This window comes from Apaloderma vittatum, unplaced genomic scaffold (assembly GCF_000703405.1).
Source record: "Apaloderma vittatum isolate BGI_N311 unplaced genomic scaffold, ASM70340v1 scaffold5389, whole genome shotgun sequence".
Taxonomy (NCBI): domain Eukaryota; kingdom Metazoa; phylum Chordata; class Aves; order Trogoniformes; family Trogonidae; genus Apaloderma; species Apaloderma vittatum.
This window is the reverse complement of record NW_009734595.1, coordinates 104,092-126,206: the sequence shown is the minus strand read 5'-3', so window position 1 is coordinate 126,206 and position 22,115 is coordinate 104,092. Positions and strand designations below refer to the sequence as shown.

Sequence of the window (22,115 nt, the reverse complement as noted above, 5' to 3'; positions counted from 1 at the left end):
CAGAGCACTCGCTACTTTTGAAAAAATGACAGGAGGAAAACAGGTATGCATAGGATGGGGAGCACCAGGTATCTTTTTGAAATGAATACTTCTTTATTTATTATCTAATTAGTGGTTAATGCATTTTTACAGATAAAAGACATGTAAAATAACAACAACAACATAATAAGTATAGAATTCAAATTACAAAGTTAACCCAATTAACTCCACAGGAGCAAAATAGTAAGGCTGGAGTATGCTGGGCTCTGTCTCTAGATTTAAGACTTTACTAGAGGATGTGTTGGAAATTTCAAGCTGAGTATGAGAAGCTGAAGAGATAAACTTGCAAACCCCATAAACGTGCAATTACGTAAATCTATTATTTTTAAAAAAGTAATTTGTAACTATCTTTCAGGATTTTAAATGGGCACATTTCAGTAATGGTACCTACAACCATATTTTATAAGAACATACAAGTTAAAATTTCTTAAGATTCTTACAAAGTTTTCATGTTTGTGATCAGAGATATCATTAATAATTGTATTCTCAGACTTCTCCCTTTAAACAGACAAGTGTTTGATTTTTGCTTTTAAGGAGCTGCATATGAAAAACATCACAAATTTTACAGTTATAGACATCGTAAAAAGTACAAGCTAGGGCAATGAAACAGTTGAGTGATCACTTAAAAAACACCCCGGAGGGTTTAGATTTCACAAGTTCACCTCTTAAAACATCCAAACGACAAACTACTGATGACATTCCTGATGACCAGAGGTCAGGAGTCTGAGGGACCTTTGCCACCGCGCACAGAGCAATAGGAGGTCAGCAATATTAGCTACCAGTGGCAGAGGGTGACCTGGCAGATCTGGGAACTTCTGAAGTACAAAGTTAAATTACAGACCTCTGCATCAGCATGGAGTTGCTAAAAGGAAATGCAAGCGTGCGAGCACATGTGAGAGGGAGGATTATATAAAATAACAATAATTTGACATGGGGAAAAAAGTTATTAGGACCTCTATACTAACTTGAAAGTTGATTTCTCTTTTTTTTCCTAAGGTTCCCATAGCATATCAGAGCTAGGTTTCAGTGTACAGGAAGATACAGGAACAGATAATACAATAATTGTAATTGGTTTACCAACTGGTAAAAACTATACGCACAGAACCATTCTGTTTCAGAATAATATCTTTTTTTCTTTTTTAAAACTTGCATACCTTACTAAAACTTATTGAAACAAGAATGAATTAATGATTCTAAGTCTTAATTCTCACAGTCCCTCTTTTATAAAGTCTATGATCATAATCATAATGCAGCACTACATTTTTGGCCAGTCCTAATAAATCCCCTTCTTAAAACTCATGCATCTTCCTCTCAAATGTGCAGGTGCTTTCATAGTATTAAGCCTGTCCAACTTTCAGAGAGCTGGCTTTAGCTCACTCTCAGGTTTTTAAGTGAAATTATTGATCATAAGTAAGCCTGTAAGCAAAATAAGACTGAAGTATGACAAAAATAAGAGCAAACATCTGAAACTGGTATGGCATACACATTATTCACCTAGAATAAGTTACTTTGACCAGAGCAAATAAATATAAATGGAATGGCATAAATTCCATTTATAAAATGAATTATAGTGATGTGAGAGAATTATTACATTTTATCATAGGAAATAGTATATTTGAGATTTTTGCCTCTCCAAGATGCCTGACTTTTCCTATTACTTTTCATAAGAACACTTTGAACCTGCACATTCTGAAGGCATTATCGTCACTCCATTTTTTAAAATCTTAAGACCTAGATGAGGCAGTGACCCACAACTTTCTTCCCCTGTAATCTCAAGTCATATTATAGGAAAGCTTTAAACCCAAATGCTTTTGGCTGTACTGAAACTAATTGTATTGCACTAATACAGAAAAGCTTTTCAGTGGACGAACTCAGCAATGTGCTAACACAAAACTGGGAAAGTCTCTTATGAGTATACATTCAAAAGTCTGATTGTTATGAGGAATCTACTGCAGTTCCATTTGGAAGTTTGAAGTCGAGCTTGGATGAATCAGCTGGCTCGACCACTGATTGAGATGATGATAGCAATAAAAATTGTAAGAGCAAATCTTGGCACACGGCTTTCCCCGGGAAAGCCATCAGTCATTTTCCATCTTTGGCTTTGATCCTCCATTGGGATCTTCCAGCACAGAGCCCAGACCCAGGGAAGAAGTTAACAGATCTCTGCATTAAGTTAATGCTACTCTGCATGGAGACAGGAGTCAGTGCTACTCATTCTTCATGTGAAATGGGGCCCGTACACACTGTATATGTTAATGGCAAGCTGTAAAAGCTCTGTGTGTTGAAAACCGGATTTCAAATCCGCTGACCTGTGGTAGCTCCCCTAGTGGGGAGCCACAAATGCACACTGCTGCATTTTTGTCCGGGCTTAAATTCCGGATCTAGGCTACTATGTGACCAGAGACAAAAGGGAATAAAAAGTTCACAGGCGTGAATACCTGTCATCATGTGGTGAAATGACAAGCAGCCTCTGTGCAAGAGAGGCTCAAGCCCAGAATAACAGAAGAACAATATGAACTGGCAGAAATAGAAGGGAATCTTGGAAGGTGCCTCCACGCACAATGTCTTTTCAGCAAGCCAACGCTACTGGTCTCACTCTGAGCACTTTTAAACGAAAATAGTGTAATATAATAATAAAAAAACACAACTGTAAGAGGAAGTGACAGCTGCTGCAAGTAAATTTCAATAAGGGTGGTTCCCTGCTGATAAAAACTGGCACATCTCCACTCATTTCAGTGTAACTCTGCGGATTAACATTGCTTGAAAATCTGACCCAATGTTTTGAAGAACTCAAGAGCTACAAGGTAATGCAGAGATGGAAGACACTGCTAATTACAAGGGTGGGGAAGAGGGGTAATCACCAAGGAAACAAAACAATCAGTGAAAGGAAAAATATTTGAAGTCTATTAAACAAATAGACAATCTGTCAGCATTTTGGTGCGCTTGATTTGAAGGAAGTTCTATCAGCATTTCTGTCATGACTGACCACAGGTCTGATGCAGTGAGTAACATAGCAAAAACTGCCCTTGTAACCACAGTTGACTCTAACAGGACACCCCATTTGCTGACTGGGATGCACCATGCATTCCTAGGGCAGATCTAACCCTTTTTTGGATGGCAAGTGATAATATTCCTCAGTGATGTTCTCTGCACACAAATTTGTGAGACTACTGTAAAACGCAGTGTTCCTACACAGACTTATACCATACCTCTTCCACCTGTAAATAAAGGCATTCAGCTAAAATACACTGTAAGAGCTGCATTAAAAAAAATAAAACGGAAAGGCAACTGACGATTAAGAGTGTTGCAGATTTTTTGCCTCTGGTGTAAAGTTTTAAGAACTTCTTTTAAAAGACAAAGAAAACAGAGATTTTCTGTACCAGATGTCTAGGAAGATCCCATTTGGATTTGAGCTACTTAAATTTGCAATCATGTATTTATACATCTAACAGAGCTTCTGTTTCCCCTAGAATCTGAAAATTAACTAGCTTTGTAGCATCTTCCTTGATCTGCCACCCGTGCCCTGAGGATTAGAGACTCCACCTGAGCTTGTTTTACAAGCATAACAGAAAAAATTAATCTCTGCTGGCAGCGATCCCACTGGGATACTGATGAATAATGATATCCCTCTCTTGCTGCCCTCTCAGTCCACTAGAAAAGCCACTCTAACCCAGCAACGTGGAAACGGCTGAAACCATTCCAGCTGTGGATTAGCAGGCAGTCAAGCATCCATCTGTTCTGTGTGAATCAAGAGAAAGCAAACATGCATTCTTATAGCTAAAGAAGTATTTAAAATTAGCATCTTATATGACTGCATATAGTAAATATTAAGACAATCATATACAAAAGAAACAGTAATCTATCATCTACATCTCATGCTGTTTACATTTGCTTTCTGCCTTAAGCAAATGATAAACCAGTTGGAATTCATCTCATCAGTCTACAGAATACTGTGCATTCAATTATTTAATACATTTAACATAAAGTTTCTTAATATTGTATTATCAGTTGTACCTAAAAGTATTTTGTAAGTAGACATGCATACACACACTAAATAAATATGGGTCAACATAGTGGCATGCCTTCACCTTGACAGGAGAAGGATTTAAGAGACCTGTTGTGAGAGGGATTTTAGTCATTTTCTAACTCTTTAAAGCAAGAGGAATAGACTTGAGATATTTTCTGTTTCTGAAAACTAGTACTTCGAACAATCTCTGCCAGCTCGCTAGTCTTTTCCACTGGAAGACAGAAAGGAAAGGTAGTGGGAAGTTGGTATGTGGGCAACCCAATGAAATTGGTGATGTCTGATTGGAGTCTTCTGTAGGAAATAGGACAATAATCTACTGCAAATTAGGGAAAGCTGTATTTGAATATCATTCCAAATAAAATTACTTAGAAAAGTGCATAATTTGTCAGTTTTCACATGCAACAATTCCAATATTTTGCGACATGCCTGGCCCACATTCATCAAGCTGCAAGGGTAAAGAAAATCTGCAACTGTTAGCTCCCTAAAGGCAAGCTTACTATGCTATACCAAATTTACATACTAAATTTTTCAAATGCTAAGAAAAGTTCTGGCCGTTCAATAGCAAAAATCCCTTTGCAATTTTGTCCAACACTATAAGTAGCATGAGCTACCTAAGTAACTGTGAAATAAAGCATCTTGTAAATACTAGTTAAATAACAGGAGAGGTTGATTTCTTAAAAGTTCATCTGCTATAATATATATCACCAACATTTAAAATAAAATTCTGAAGCTAGCTAGGTTCCATCAGGAAAAAAAATAGTAAAGAATGAGACAAAGAAAGAATCTAAATGTAAATAGGAAAATATAAGTGACAGATACTTCATTAAGGACTGATCAGTAATCCTCCTATGTCCTTTTTTTAAAAACTACTGTGCTAAAGGAACAGTATATGCTGGATACCACTCTTGTATGATGTAATTATTTCAGCCAAACAAATTCTTATCCTCAAATTTCTGTTCCAATCAGAGAACAAGCTACAAAATGCCATCCTCTTTCTCAGCAGTTTAACAAGTCTGAGCCAGAACTTCTTTGCTGACGGAGCTGGTGTCACTAAGTGAACTGAATTATGCAAAACCAAATTCATCAGCAATATAACCGTAACTGCTATAATTAGATAGCACAACAGTATAATTCTATCAGAAGTAAAGGCAATAACTAGGAATCAGTGAAGACAAAAGAACTGCCGGCTCCAGATGGCTTAAATTTGCCTATTGCACTTTAATTACAGCTTGGGACTGACTTGCTAAAGGCCCACCGAGCTTGTAACACTGTCTTCTGGGGTACATGGGGCATGAGAACGCACAGCCACGTATCAAAGCAGCATTGTGCATTATAAAATGTTCCGCTTTACCTTAATAAAGATGCAGTGTAGAACATCAGCTTTGCTTCAACACACACAAACATTATTTCAACAAATATACTGTATATTTGAAAATCAAGCCATGTGACATGAAAAAAAGAGCCATTTTGTTTTCAATATGAATACTCTGCAAAGTATTGGCTGCATGGAGACAACTAAGCGTAGCTGGAAATCTCACATAATGACGATGGCTACAATTCTAACTGCCAAGTGGCAAGTAAAAGATTTTTGTGCTGAAATAAACAAGTCAGTAAGCATGTATATAATAAATAAATGGAGCACGGGCGAATTGCTTGCAGCTTTAAGCAGTCAGCTAAACCAAGGCTGCGATGACAGAACTTGCATCTAGCAGGTATACACCAAGGACAAGCACTGACTTGCCACAGATGGCAGCCAGCGTTCACATTTGTAAGTACAGAACCGAGACAGTACTCCTACCTACTCTGGCAGATACAAGTGTAACAGCTTCCTGGCTCATCAAAATAGTTTTCCCTGGTATTCATGAGTGTTTTGCCACTATAACTACATCTATAGCTCCATTTAAAGGAATTTATTCCCTCATTTTTGTGACAGAAACACTTATTAAACCAGCTGCTTGAAATGGGCATATAGCCTGATGCTATTGGCTTCAACTACCACAGATATATACACCAGCACAAGTTTTTCCTTTGGACTCTGCACTGCAATAAAAACACCTTAATAAATAAATAAAGATATTCTGTTATTTCCACGATCGCAGTTCTTGTCTTATGGCCTACCTCGTAGGAAATGTATGTCAGAAATCTTCAACTTTAAAATAGGTTTTATTTTAGCTTTCCTGGGTATTGATTCATTTTTTTAAACTGGCAAGTAATGACAGAAGTTGAGTAAGAAGATTGGAGAGGAAAAAAAGATCTGTTAATCAGAGATTACAAAGTCATTTGTATCGGAGATGGGAAGATTTTATATTTTCTCACTCTGAATGTAATTCTTTCTTATTGATGCCATAAAAATGAAAGACGCCACATTCGGTTAGTTGTCAGTGGTAGGCATTGTCATCTTGATTTATACAATGATTGTGCTTTTCTAGAGAGGCTAGTGGCATATGATTCAAACTAAAAAACAAACAATCATTTGGAAAATGAAAAATAAGAAATAATTGTATCATGATGCTAGAAAAATATATTCAAGTACTAAAGCAACATTCAAAACTGCTCCATCTACTGGGACTAGAGAAAAATCAAGATAAATTTAATGTGTGAGCATTCATGTGTAAGTACTCTTTCTGCAAAGTACGAGATATTCTGAATACACTGGATAGAGATGATGAAATGTGGATGCTATTAAAATTCACTGTAGCATTTTCTTTTAGTTTTATGAAGCCAAGCACAATCTTCAAATGTAAACTATTTAAACATGTACACTGTGATACTGTCTAGATGTTTCAAGTAGGAATTGAAGCACAAATGTTTAAAAATATTAAAATCCAGAGAATATAGGGTGTTTAAAAGCAAGCAAACAATCCTCAAAGTGTCTGTTTACAGGGTGAAATTTTTGCATTGAATAGTCCTAGATATTTATTGTGAAGTAAAGATTTAATAGTAAGAGGTAACAGTTTTCTCCCTCTGTAATCACTACAATATGCTTAATGGCTAAGGCCTGTTCCTATTTGTAGAGTGGCCACAGCAGTCACGTTCATATTGCTGAGAATGCACGATACACATGAAATCAGTTCTTTAAAGGTTAGCATGTGACCTAATTGCTTTTCCTTTGATATAAAGTTTATGTAATAAAATATTTCTATTCTTGATGCTGAAGTGCCATATTAAAAAAGAATAGCACAATGAATACAGTCTTAACTGTATTTTTATGCCTTAAAAATCATAGTGGCAGCTTTATTTCTTTCTAAATTAAATGTAAATGTAAATTTAAACTAGAAGATGACTGATCTAGGAAGACTAACCTGATGTTCTTTCTGAAAGGGCTCATAGAACAGAAAATCAGTTTTATACAATATACTAAAAAATGAAGCGCAATGTTTCTTCCATGGCTTGCAGAGAAAACATTACACAAACCAGCTCACATTAGCTTGTTCTTGGACGATGTTTTTGTAACTTCTTAATTCCACCTTCCCTGGCATCTAACTGGAGACTAGAGGAAAAGTTGGTTTATAATTAAGATAAAAACCTTTGTGGCTCCTTCATGGGATATTGAACCAACAGCTTTAAGACAGAATCTTGCTAAGGAAATAAAATTATTTTAGACTGAGAGTGTAAATATTCAGAAAGACTCACATATTTTTCTGCTTAGAATAGAATGTGCCAATGATGGTGAACAGAATATAAAGCTATAGGTTGACTGAGTTATGTAGAATTTCACAGAATAAATATCTAACAGGTAATGAAAGACAGGAAAGACATTAATAACTTTACTCTTTTGTTATCTACGTATCTGGGATGGAGAGCGCCTGTTTCATGAACTTCTTTCTACCTTCCAAATCTGCGACTCCAGCAATGTCAGATTTTTTGCTGAGTTTCAAAATCCTTCATCTAATACAAACCAGTGTAACAGACCATGTCAGTTATCAGATAGAAATATAGGCAAGAGGCATGCGGATACCAAACTCAGAAGTCCGTGTTTATATCACAGAAAGATGGGTATGTATAACACTGTTCTGTCCCTAAGCTCCCCAGTTAGAAAGAAATCCATCTCTTACAATTCCAGTTTGCATGAAAGACAGCAGCAGACACAAGAAAACCAACCAGTTCTGTCTTGGTAGAATTAAAAAACATGCAGATAAAACAAGGGCTGAAAGATGGTTTTCCTCTTCACTGTTCAATATGAATAGATATAACAAAGAATTTGCTTTGTAAATAAGAATATTAACCAGATAAGTGTAGTTACAAATCATCAAAAATCATGAAGCTAGTGGATCTAGCTATCACGGTCCTGATGAATCATCAAGACAGATCATCTTTGATCTAGGTACAACAGAACTACATTTGATTTTAAGATTTGTGGTGACTGCTGATACAGAAAATGACAAAAAATTACCCAAAGGTATCTCTCACTGTTTTTTTTTTACCCAGACCTCTGTTCTAATCTCTGCACCTAACTTTCAGAATAAAAGGAAACAGTCTTTAGGTACCTCAGGGAAATCCTGGCTGTCAGTAATAATTCATGAACACCTTCTCATCAATAATACTTAATGCAAGAAGCACCATAACTCAACAGTGATTAAGCTCATTTGGATTACCACTGTCTGAAGCATGGTTAGGGAAGTTTTAAAGAAAGCTCTATGGAAAAGCATTAAACATTTTCTCTCAGAAAAATTACAGGCCCACTAGCACAAGTCAGTTACAAAGGTAACAATGTGAACTTTGCCTGATAACTGCAAACTCAAGACAGATTAAACATCGCGAGTACGGATTTCCTGAGAGGAGAAGGGAAAGCAGGAGCGGGGGATCGCACCCCACACCTATTTGTATCGTTTATCCCTGTACACCTCCAACAGCTCCGTGGGGCTGTTCCCGTGTGCTGTGTTCCTGTTCATGTTGTGGATACTTCAACCCCTAAACCATGCCGAAAAAATCAACTTAATCTCACAAAATGCTGGCAGATGACCAAATCGAAAGATGAAAACAGAGAAAAGAACAGATACTGGAGAAGACTATGAATGTTCTTGACTACTGAGTAGAAACAAATCTTGCTATCAAATGGGTTTTTTGAGAGACCCATCAGCATGAGAATCAGGATGACTCAAAACTGTTTTTCACGTGAGTTGCAAAGATTCATTGATAATTCACTGATGAATGACCTTGAATTCTGAACACTCCCATCAGCACAGCAAAGTATCAGGCTGAAACTCAAAATTCCTTAATCGAACTTAAGATTTAAAACCCTTAATATGATCATAAATTTCTGAATTCTTGCAAGCAATCTTGCTTGTTTCTTGTTTTAAACAGCCTTTTTCGCATTTTCAAGTTACACATTGACAATTTGGTAAAAACTTGTGTATATCCCACTTCAAACCCACATCAGTATTTTCTTTGTTACAATTGTACACTTGTGTTTTCCTTATATGCCTCAGACAACTTGTAAATGTCTACAGGTTTACAAGATTATGAAAAAGGCAAGCAAAAAAATGACCCACATCACATTACAAAATCTTGCAACTGCATTCGTGAAATGTTTTGAATGGTTATTGCTAAATAATACAGTCCAAAATGCAAAAGTTGAAAACTGAGTGATCAGCAGAAAAATCACAATTATAATTGTGTTTTACAATGATCACAGGCCTTTTTGTACCACAGCTACAGCTTTCAGTTCCAGCATCATTAAGAGATTCTCCAAATTACTTTTTAAATATCCTTTTCCCTTGGGATTTACACTTATACCTAATTAGACTACTTACCCCATGCCATGTAATTCCCCATTGCCAAAACTGCTAAATGCTTCAATAAGAAGGAGGAGGGCACCAGTGGAGCAAGGCAGATGTAATGTCATTGGTTAACAATAGAGGTGTGAAGCAACTGCCGTAATTATAAAACTCATTAATTCACAGTGTTTAGGGGGAAAAAAAAAATCCTTGGCCGTAACTCTGTTGAAATGGCAATTCTTTTCAACACTACATCAGATTGAAAAAAAACCTTTCAATTTACACCTTCAAGAAGACAGCATAGTAGTTCCACTAGTAATTATGAAAATCAACATCTGCATAAAAAGTAAGAAAAAACACACGGATAAAAATCAGCTATAATGGCATCTGGCATGTATACACCTGTTTCATCTTTCAGATTGACATGTGGAACATTTTGACCCCTAATCAATTTTATTTTCAGTCTCACTCTTCTTAAGAGTATAAATAGACAACTTCTAAGACTGTATTTCCAGGAAAAAAAACGAGAAAGAATTAAAGCAACATTAAAAAATTTTAAATTCTACTATTTCTGCTCAACAGTAGGGTTCTAGGTTTTGTCTACAACAGAAATATTTGCCATTTATCTTTGCATTTCATGGAGGCAAGCTGTTTAGATGAGGAGCCCTGACATAAAACAGAGAGCACTAGGTTCTGCTTCCACCATTCATCTTCCATGTATTACTCACAAACTCAGGCAGTGTCATGAAATGTCCCGCTTCCATGCTAATGCTATTCTCAAACTTTCCCTGTCTATATTTGTCTGAAAAAACCCCAATTCTGAAGTTACTACGTGGAGAAAATTTCCTCTACAGAGAAGAAATTTGAAAGAGACGCCAGAAGGAGTAAAGCTCTCACCTCGAATACTTGACATTACATTATTTAATTTCTGTTCACTAGTGGGTATTTCTTCTTAAAATTTCAGTTATTTTACATATAGCATATATAGGAATTGTGCTTGATTACCATTTTGAATTCAGCCAAATACACTGAATTTCATTTCATATACTTTGCAATGTACAGAACAACAGATACTGCAGGGTCAGTGATAGCAATTCCCCTATTTAGACTCTCTAACACTTTCCATTATAAAAGATTAGTGTGGCCTTTATTTCTGAGCTGTAACACTCCGCATGTTTGCAGCAGGTGATTTAAATTTATCAGAAAGAAAGTCTCTGTACTAGAAAAGTAGCTTTCCTAGCGTCATAAAATCTGAGCAGGTTTTACTGAGATGCGAACTGTTGAACAGCACTATTTTTATTTTTCTTCTTGCACTCCTCCTCAGAGAAATTATGGCAGCATGTCAAAACAATAATGAATATAAAAGTAACATACTTATGTATGTTACTACAAGATGGGACTCTAGATTTCAAAATTAACACATGGAAACCAGCATATTAAAGAATTTGGGCCACGTGTATATAACAGAGACTATAATCATGGTCTTGCATTGCACTTCTCTACTAAATAGTCACTAAACCATCTCCATGAGTTGGCATTAGTGCAGGTTATGACCTCAGGGATTGTGAGGTGCCTGGGAGAAGGAAAAGGAGGTATTTTAGTAAACAGGTCTTCCTCATTTCTCCCTCAATTCTTAAAACTGCTAAACCTTCCAGATTGTCCTAGTGCAAAGTAATGACCATGGTACAAATTTACGCAGTTCTTATTCTGCGATTTTAGTATTATATCTAACTTAGAAATAAACAAATATTAAATTTGTATAGATCCTGAAAATGATAAAGAGGCATAAAAAGAAAAATAGGTGTATACAGTAATTTTGATATACTGATTAGAAGAAACACTCGCATCAAAAATGATTCAGGTATATTATTCAAAACAACAAAAAATAAATTACAGGTCAGTAAAGAAAGCTTTTTCTTGATTTTGGGGTGTTTGTTCACACACTATTAAACATCTTATAAGACTCACAAGTTACATACTAAGAAAATATCAGAACTTACTGTCAGAATGAAGAGCAATTCTTCAATGTTGCTTTCAGGTTTCAACTGATCTTTGAACATCCCAATAGTTGGATGCTTCAAATAGTAATAGGAAGCAATGCGGCCATATGTCAGAGGTTCAATGCTGCGATTATCCTGTTAGAAGAGGAATCAAACATACACGGTTCCTATATGGTTCAATAGAAATGGTTTCTACAAAACTGTAAATTATTTTAAGATTACTTTATAAGAGAGAACAGCAAAAATGATTGAGCATCGTAATTTAGCTGCAAACCCAATTAAGCTGAGTTTCTGAGGTAAGTAGCTCTACAGGCAAACTCATCTCAAATCAGGAGCATGGATCTTGCTGTTTCCAACTCGTAGGAGCATGTATCTTACTGCACCTTCTGAGGCACAGATTAATCTTACCTCACCGACTTCGATACAGTAGGAGCATTCCAAATCAAAGAGGGATTTCTCAACAAGGCTCGAGAGGTACTTATTCATAGTGTCATGGCTCACATCATCCAAGTTATAGTAACTAGATAAATTGAAAACAGATGCATTACATGAATATTTTTCACACTCTTAAGATTTTTAACAATAACATCTTTTAGGAAAACTTACAAGGCTGCTATAATACACACACGTACTTACAATGGCAAATACCCACATGAAACAAACACACAACTATTCCCTTATATAGTTTAACAAGAAATTCATTATTCTTAAGTTGTTTTTTGAGAGTAACCAACATAATACAAGCATGTATATATGGCAAGATGGTAATTTATCTGTCTATTAATAGAAAGGTTGATATAAACAGAACTGGATGATGCAGGTGGACAACAGGCTGCAAACAGTGTGCCGAGATGCATTTTAGTTTTTACATAGATACAGCTACACCTGAATTAGTCTTCTGAATCCCCTTCAGTGCCAATGGAAAAATGTGAGCTTGCAGAATGCTAGTCATCTGAAGTAACTGATATATCTCCTTTAGGATGAGGTGAAATGTAATCACTGACTAGCAAAAAGAACTTCAGTTGTTGATGCTATATTTGGGCAGATGAATCCCATCCTCCAATTCAACTCTGTTACGTTTAATGTAATGCTGCAGTTAGGAAATTCCAAAGGATGGAAATGCCTTTTTATATACACTACACACATCCTTCCATGACTGTTTAATTAATAGAATCTGATTTCCATTGTTATTTTCCTGAATATTTCCATTGTTATTTTCTTTTGGAATAGCAATAGCATAACTGAAAAAATCCTGCACGCTAAATAGCAGTACAGTAATTTGCAATTTTTCCCCTTGTTATTAATACCAAATTATGCTGTTTTGAACACTCATTTATAACTGGGTGAAGTTGGAGTAAAACACCACTAGCATAAGAAAAAAATTAAAAAAATCTGTTCTGATAGCAGGAAACAGTCAGCTACATTAGACAAAATAGCAGTGGAGTGTTCAACTCCGTGATGTTTTCTATGGGTTCATGCTGAGATGATTTCAAATAGTTAAAAAAATAGCTATTGTCCAAAACAAAATCAAAACAAATATTTATATTGATTAGAAGTTTTTATAGTGTAGACACCCATACCTTATCAGCCTTATGCAAAGACAATTTATTTGCAGCACAAGTACTCTAACATTGTTTCAATGGAACTTAATTTTCATGAGTCCCCTTTTAAATTTACTAAAGTCATACAGTAATAACAAAGAATGGTCAATATTTCCATCTGTACCTTTCATCTGCTTGACATCATTGAATACATTTAGATTCTGTTTATTAGCAGAAATTACTTTGCAACATTTTGTTTACCTCTGAAAATAATTGAGCAAATTAACTACGTAAATTGCTTAAGGATGTGGAAAGATTTTCTATTTTATACATCTAAATCACTAATGACTCACCAGTATTTTTCTCTCAGTACTGAAATGATTATAATTAAGGCATTTTGTCGTCATGGTATTCAGACTTTCACCGTATCATTTCAGCACTGTTATTTGCAGTGCTACAACACTGATGATGAATACTGATACAACAAAGGAAGAGACATGGGCAGTACTCTGAAATTATTTTTTGAGACGGCAATTTAAGACACCAATTCAAGCAGATTTCAACTTGTGCTCTGTCTAATTTGTAGTGTTTCACACCAAAGTTGTAATCATTAAAGGCATTATAATGCCTTTTTAAAATTATGTGAATTTTGATTTTTCTGATCTTGGCAATTTTTTGGCAGAGGAATAAATATTTAGCTGTCTAGTGCAAAAAAAGCAACATAAAGAAAAGTCCTAAATGGTTTGTAATCTTGAGTGAAGTGTTTTAACTGCCTTTTACAATGGAGTAAATATAATTTTGAGCACATGAACAGGAACTTCTTGGTCACTCAGCACATTTTCCCCTAATAAAAAGCAAAGCCATTCATCTAGAACGACTATCTTAAAATCATTAGTGAAAACAGAGGTATCATTATCATTAGACATCATTTTGAATGTGCCAGCATAAATGCAAGTTGAATTTTGCATGTCGGTATGCTCCAAGAATAAAAACTGCATCGTATCTGAGTTCCTCTATGAAGCTATATTACCTAACTATTTAATTACAGATAAAGAATAAAAACAATGCAGTTTCATGCTCACTGCATTGAATCATCTAGTCATTATTTCCCCTTTGCTATAAACAGACAGCCTACCTTTTTATCAGCACACCATTTCATTTATTTCACAGTGAAGCCCAGCTTCACAATAATTGACTTGTCAGAAGCTCTAATTTATGAGCCTGGGCTCTGTAAGCCTTCCCCTATATTGGACTCAACCTGCACACAAGCAGGGTTGAATATTTACAATGCTGTTAACAGGTGCTGAGTTGTTTAATGATTCTAATAGCCAGAAGCGTACTGAGAAAGCCAGCGGGATCACAATTACAGGCTGTTTGAACACAACAATTACTCGTCCCCTGAGAGGTGTGAAAGTCAAAGGCAGTTTTATACTAACAGCATCTAGCACATGGGCTAGACAGGCTAACTTCCATTAGTAGTCCGTTGGGAAAAAGCAGTAACAAACCCCCAGGTATCATAAAAATTTACAAAGTATGTAAAATTTAAACAATCAAAAACTGAAGGAACTTTTTGTTGTCTTTTAAATAATCTATTTAAAATCCCAAACCTTGCAGAGCTTAGCAAGAACAACAAACCACGAAACATGAACTTATTTCTCTAATCTAAGGAAGTGTGAAATTTCATCAGCTGAGAAAGACAGAGAGACATGCAGGAACATAAATGTAGATGAAGTTACACAAAACATTTAGGTTTTAATGTGAATGGTGGCAATCATTTCCTGTTTAGCTTATGTAAACCTGACCCGAGATCTCTCAGGAAATTTTTCATCAGCCTTGAAATAGTCCTGCTATAACTGTCAATGCTGTGAAGTCATTTGTTACAGCACCATGTTTTTTATGTTCAGATTATACGGTAGTAATAGTGACACACATAATGAAAATCGGTGGCAGAGTCAGCCAAAAATATTATAAGATTAGCCAGAAGGCCTTTTGAAACAAATGCACAAAAGAAGATTCCACAGCATCCACTTGATAGCAAGAAAGTGTGCTTTCTGAGATTTTACAGCCCTGAAAGCAGAGTTTTATTACGAACAAGAATGGAGGAAGCACAGATAGTATTTTCACAGAGAGTATTTACGGCTCTGCCGTAGCCATCAGTTGTGTCTACCTTCATCAGTTTGTGGCCTTTGGCAGCTACCATCTTCAAACGGTGCCATGGAAATGGTTCTGAGTATATAGCACAACTGATGGACCTTCACAGCCAGAGAGCTATGAACCAATGGACCAGCTCGCTTCTGTGGTTAAGACTACTGACTGACTCTGCAGTCTGTGACCTGCTGGCTAAAATGCATTACAGCACACACAAATGCTGCAGGCAGTAATCTCTATCTGTATTTTACTTGTATTATGCATTCATATATTTCTGCATTCATATATTTCCTTATGCCAGGGATGAGAAATAGATACACTGCTAAATTTAATCAGGTTTTAGTACATCATACATTATGCTTATTTAAAAAGATTGAAGAGTCCAGTTTCTCTGACATCAGCAAGGTATTTGCTCCACACCAGTGCTTCTAATTAACATATTTACAGGAAAGTTTACATCCTAAGATGCGTCCATAAGATGAAAAATCAGAGCTAATAGGCACATGCAAATTTGCTCACATATTGATCGGGCACTTATGATATATCCCAACAGACGATTTGTACAGGTGAATCATACTGAAGAATAGGAAGACCAGTATGTGAATTTGGTTTCTGAATGGGGAGATGCGGTCTCTTCAGCTTTGCATTCTCACCTAAGCCTGATCCAGACTGGGGAACAGGTGGAGGCTCAAATACTCAGCAGCCTGGGGCTTCCCAGTCCAAGAGAATCAGAAAAACTTTATTTGTGTGAATAGTCTGGTAAAAGCATACCATGAATTACATTCCCGTACTCTTCACATCACTGTGGCCCTAATAATTAAAAAGAACAAGCTCATAATATGAAATTCTTAAAAATGCCTACAGGTGTTATTTATGAAGTACATATACATGCACACAGGTGTAAATGTGACTGTTAAAGAGAGAACCCACCCCAAGAAATATCTGTTTACCAGCCCACATATGTAATGGTAATTACTCCAGTGTAATATACCTGCATCTTCCTAGTAGCTACTGCCAAACTTCTCCCTTTTATCTCTTAGTTAATCTTAGTTAACTTACAGTAATCCTCCCTTCTGATATAATTCCAAACTAGCCCTAAGATTCTGAATAACTGTGATTTCATCACTGAAATATTATTGTTCTACCTTGGCTAGTATTAGCTGTCACCTCAATACCAGCAACTACACTAGAACAGAATATAATAATAATTTTTATTCAGATGTTTTGTTCACATGTTATTAGACATGCTCAGCTAATCATGCTGAGCAAAAGAAATCTAAAGTAAAATATAAGTGTATGATGATAAGAGCATCGGTCTGAGATACTTTAGTTACACTTTATGCTACATTATTCTTTCACTCTGGAAAACTTTGCAAGACTGATATAAAGTGGAAAAAAAACCCCCTTAATAATCCTCAGAATGTATTAATACAGTAATTTTTTCAGTCCTTCAGAAGGATTTTACACCAAAACCTCATTTTATAAGTGTATACATAAACACGTAGTCTCATACATATTTATAAATACGTAACCCCCCCACTTTAACAGTGATGTGTGTGCTCTCAGAATACCTAAAAATTAACTTTTCAGATGAAACCTGATTCTACTTAACTTTACATGTGTTGTAAATTTCTATTTCTCTTTCACTGCATGTGTATCTGGAAAATATCATAACCTGATTTACAGAAAATGCTTCCCATAGCCATCACTTTTTTGTAGAAAGTTGCACATTATAACCTTTTATAAGGGTAAAAGAATGATATAGCCAAGGAATTTCAGCCAAGGAAAGGAGCTAGACAAGCCTCTCAAAATAGCCCCTTTCAAAGACCGGGGCACTTCACTGATCTGCTTCATATGATCTTGACTAAGTAAAGAACATATTGACTAAAGTTGTACATGGAAAGGAGAACACGTTGTAGTACTAAGCTGAAAAAGCACAGAAACTTTAACTTAACATGCAAATTCAAAACCCTCCACATTTAGGAATAATTGCTCTGGGGGGAGGGTTGGGGAGGAAACTCTCAATATTGAGACTGATACACTGTGATAAACAATTTTTTTAGGACCACTCCTCTCATTTGCACGTCATCTCTTGAACACCACGCACGCGACCAGGCAGCTGCCTCTGAACAAGACTAGCACTCAGCTACTCCACTCCCCTAAACCAACAGGTCAATTGCTTCTCTTAATTAGACAGTTAAAACCTGTTTCACAGATTTCTACATGGAGGGGCTCATCAAACAAGAAAATTAAAATGGTTTGATGAAAAGAAGTATTGTAACACACAAAGATTTTCAGCCACACCATAAAAAAAGCAATTATTACAACTTTAACAAATTACTTCAAGTGTGCCAGAAAAACTTTTGTAATGACTGCATGTTTCGAAGCAACCTGGACACTTAGAGCAAAAGGATACTTTGATCTCTGTCTCATAACAAAGGTGGATTAACATTTAATAGTATAAATTGTAGGCATGTGGTAAGGCATTTTAAGATACTTGATTGGAATAGAATGATCCTAGATTTGTTTATGCAGCTTTAATATACAAGTAGCTAAAACTGGAGATAAATGAGAATATAAATCTTCTCAATATTATCTAAGCCCATTATTTGGGGGATTTACAGCATCACATGCAATGACTTTTATGCCAATGAATCCCAAGGCAATTTACCAATCACACAAAGGGGAATTACTTATTCACCACTAAGGTACAATCACCTGCTGGCTGGAAAATCGTTCTTGTTTCACACTGGAGAGAAAGTCAACTAAATTGCTTCTGGGGAGGACATGATAAAGAACAGTGTATCAAGTGACACCGAGTGGGTATTGCATAACTACCAAACTAAAATTCAGCCATTGTGCTCCTACTCTTGTGAAAAAAATAAACTATAAACCCATTGGATTATTAAGAGCCACAAATAGTTCTTATTTGGTAATATCAGTCATTTCATATGTGCATCTATGGCATAGTAAACTTCATTAATACACTGCCATTTATTTAAAGTTATCTCAACTGTCACTGACTTATCTTAATAGAACTCTTCTGTTTTCCTTGGATGCATCTCAAACACTGACCTTGCTGGAACTGCTTGGCTTGTAGGACATCTGAAAATACCACAGATAGTAGGTCCAAGATCTCTACTAACTGGCTTGGTTAGTACCTTTGGAGGAAGCTTAATAGAATTTATTACCATGTTCATGAATGGAAAGCATGCACATCTGCTGCATTTGCACTTGGTATTCAGAAGTGACCTCTTTGATTAAGTCAGCGATGCCACAGAATCGTTGGAGTTGGAAGAGGCCTTCAGAGATCCTCTAGTCCAACCCTCCTACTAAAGCAGGATCACCTAAAGCACATCACACAGGATTGCATTCCGGCAGGTTTTGAAAGTCTCCAGAGAAGGAGATTTCACAACCTCTCTGGGCAGCCTGTGCCAGTGCTCTGTGACCCTCACAGTAAAGAGGTTTTTCCTCATATTTAGATGGAACTTCTGTGTTCCAGCTTGCGCTTGTTGCCCCTTGTCCTGTCACTGGGCACTACTGAAAAGAGTCTGGCTCCATCCTCTTTGCATCCACCCTCTAGATACTTAGAGACACTGACAAGGTCTCCTCTCAGTCTTCTCTAGGCTAGAGTCCCAGCTCTCCCAACCCTTCCTCATAAGAGAGATGCTCCAGTTCCTCAATCATCTTCATTGCTCTCTGCTGGACTCTCCAGTTAGTTCCCTCTCTTTTGAACTGGGGAGCCCAGAACTGGACACAGATTCCAGATGTGGCCTATTAGGCCATTCCAGATGTGGCCTCACTGGGGCAGAATAGAGGGGATGACCTGCCTTGAGCTACTGGCCACACTCTTCTTAAAAGGAAACCATTGTTCTTCTTAGGCACAATGGCACATTGCTGGCTCATGGTTAACTTATTCTCTACCAGGACTCCAAGATCCTTCTCCTCAGGGCTGCTTTCCAGCAGGTCTCCCCCTAACCTATATTGGTGCATGGGGTTAATGTCCTTCGTTTTTCTCCCTGCATGACTGAGTACAGAAGGAATGCTGAGTACCTCTGTGGGGATGGGACAGAGGGTAAAGCAGCACAACCTGTGAACTGTTCCAACCTGCATGTGTGGCGTTCCAGTGAAAGACTCCAATTTCTTTAGGAACTTCAGTATGCATTCCTATCCTGCCATTATGGACATGACTAGCTAACATCTGTTCATCTTTTTTCTCACTACAAAGGCTCTGCATCTCACTATGAAATATAGTGGGATTTTCTTTCTATTTTTTTCCCCCTAACCTTCTTCCCACAACCCTCTAAGCACAGCAGAACTTTTGCCTAGAAGTTTATATTGTGGTAACTTCAGATGTAGCTTTCCACAACACTGCACGCTAAAGAAACTGGTGAGAAAAAAGGATCGTCAGTCAACTGCCAATCTCATACTCCAGTGGGAACCTTCTTTTATATTAGGAAGAGCTTGCCTATTAAATCAAACGACTACGTTTCTATATTCTACACTTACCTTTGGGCTATATGTTGCATCTTAAAAATCTACCTGCCGTAGATACCACTTGCCAAAGACAAATCAGCAAAATCACTTTAGCACAGCAATTCAAGAGCAAGACATTTAAAAATAGCATTACTCATTCATTATACAAGAAAGGAAATGTATCTGCAGTAGCATAGTTTTTAAGATTAGTTGTAGAATGGATCATGTGTAAATTCCAAAATCATATAAATAAACACAGCTTTAACCACATCTAACCTACACAAAAACAGAATTTAGCTGTTTGTCAATCTCAGGGGAGAAATAACTTCCATATAAATGCATTCATTTTGTTAGGTATGAAGTGAGACAACTGAATATATTTTCTTTAGTTTACAGTTCTAACACTCTGAATTTTTTATTTCACAAGATTAGATAGAAATTATGTTTTGTGGGAGATTCTCAGCATAGGACCAGAGGCAGAATTCAAAACTAATGAAGATTAAAAAAGAATTAAAGGAAATTATTTTATCACCTTCAAGCTCCCACCAGCAGTTGCCCACAAAGAACTTAGCTGAAAATTCAGCTAAATATTATGGACTTTAACATGATTTCAGAAATACAGTACTCTAGAGTACATAAAGAAATATTGAGTGCTATAAATGCCTAATTCTTTTTCTGCCAAATTATTTTGGTGGCTGAATGATCACATGATAAGTAACATACCATTTGCCTAAAACAACGTTGTGGCAAAGGCAGGCTACATTGCTGGAGCAGCTCTGAATGATCTGCATACCAGCTGGAGCTAGGCAGGATGATAACAATCATTGAAAATATTGCACACATGGTTTCACCAGGATACTCTAACGAAAGTAAACTTTATCACAAAGAAACAGCTGAGAGCTATTCTCTCATTTATTAGGAAAGCCCAGGTCTTAACAGATTTTCTATAGAAAACTGGGCAGAACATATCAATGTGGTAGCTAAAAAAAAAAGTATCGCTTTATAAATACAATACCTAAAAGAACGTGATAATCTGGAGTTTAATTTTAAGGATGCCGATGTAGCCCTCTCAATAAGGCTATGTTATAGTTGTCACTAAATAGTAAAGTTATCTGCCAAGAAATGCATTTATATTTAGAGCAGAAACTATTAAAAAAATGTGCAGACAAGTTTTATTCCATGTGTGGGCCAGTAATGCTCCTACATTGGAGACTACTAAGTATTCTAGGCTTCAACAGCAGAGGGATCTTTTGATCAACTCTACTCTCAAGTTACCTTTAATTACGTTTGTATTTTATACTCACGTTGGGTTCATTATAAGTCGACGGAAAAAATAAGTCCAGGTGATATAATCCATTGCATCCTGCTTAGAAGTAATAGTTCCAGCAGCAATTTCAGCATTCAAGTGGTCAGCCAGCACTTCTAACAAGCTGAAGAACAGGAAACAAGAGGACTTAGCTGGCTTTACAATCACAAAGACAGGTAATATATTTCATAGAGTCGTGCATTAAAAGGTTTATTACTTTAAATCTGAAAAATATTATATATTTATCTTCCAGTAAAAGAGAAGAGGGGAAGAAGGGGGAATGTAATTGCAAGGTCAGTTGTCTTCTCTACATGATAGTGGAATGAAGCTCAAATTATTTTTTTATTGGACCAAGAATGCACAAGTTGAAGTAATTCATGGAATATATTCACGTGGAGCTACTCAGTGGTAACTTCTGAATACTGTATGTTGACCATATGATCATGCTGGCATGCTGGTTTAATCCAGTAGAGAATCATATGGAAAGACAAACAGGAAATGATACAGTGGCAATAGCTTAGCTAATACTTGACAAATACTTGAGGGTTATTAAAATTACATTAAAACTGCTTCCCTCAGATTTTCCCTTATCTTCATCCAATGTAAAAAAAAAAAAGAAAAAAAAGAGCAGATACTTTTACCAAGAAAGATCTAAACCCAGAAACACAGCAGAACAAAAGCAGTTTAAAATGGTTCTTACAAAGTAAAATGCCATTTAGTGTCATTAAATGGAACAAAGACTTCCATTAGGGTATCTAATGAGATCATGCCTGGCTAGAGTTCAATCAGCGAATGGCAAATATCCTTCAGCATCAACCCAATTTTTCTTGTATTATTATCCTTTTTATTTTCCTACAGTTC

The 22,115-nt window shown here is 36.4% G+C and overlaps 1 protein-coding gene across 1 annotated transcript in view; it reads right to left on the bottom strand.

Moving 5' to 3' along the window:
* ASCC3 (activating signal cointegrator 1 complex subunit 3) overlaps positions 1–22,115 on the bottom strand; it is a 138,582-nt gene that overhangs the window by 28,728 nt on the left and 87,739 nt on the right. The window contains exons 22-24 of the mRNA XM_009876339.1: positions 21,253–21,378; positions 12,192–12,303; positions 11,784–11,918 (exon numbers count right to left, since the gene is read on the bottom strand). Of these exons, the coding sequence (XP_009874641.1) occupies positions 11,784–11,918; positions 12,192–12,303; positions 21,253–21,378 (373 nt within the window). The remainder of the gene's footprint in view (positions 1–11,783; positions 11,919–12,191; positions 12,304–21,252; positions 21,379–22,115) is intronic.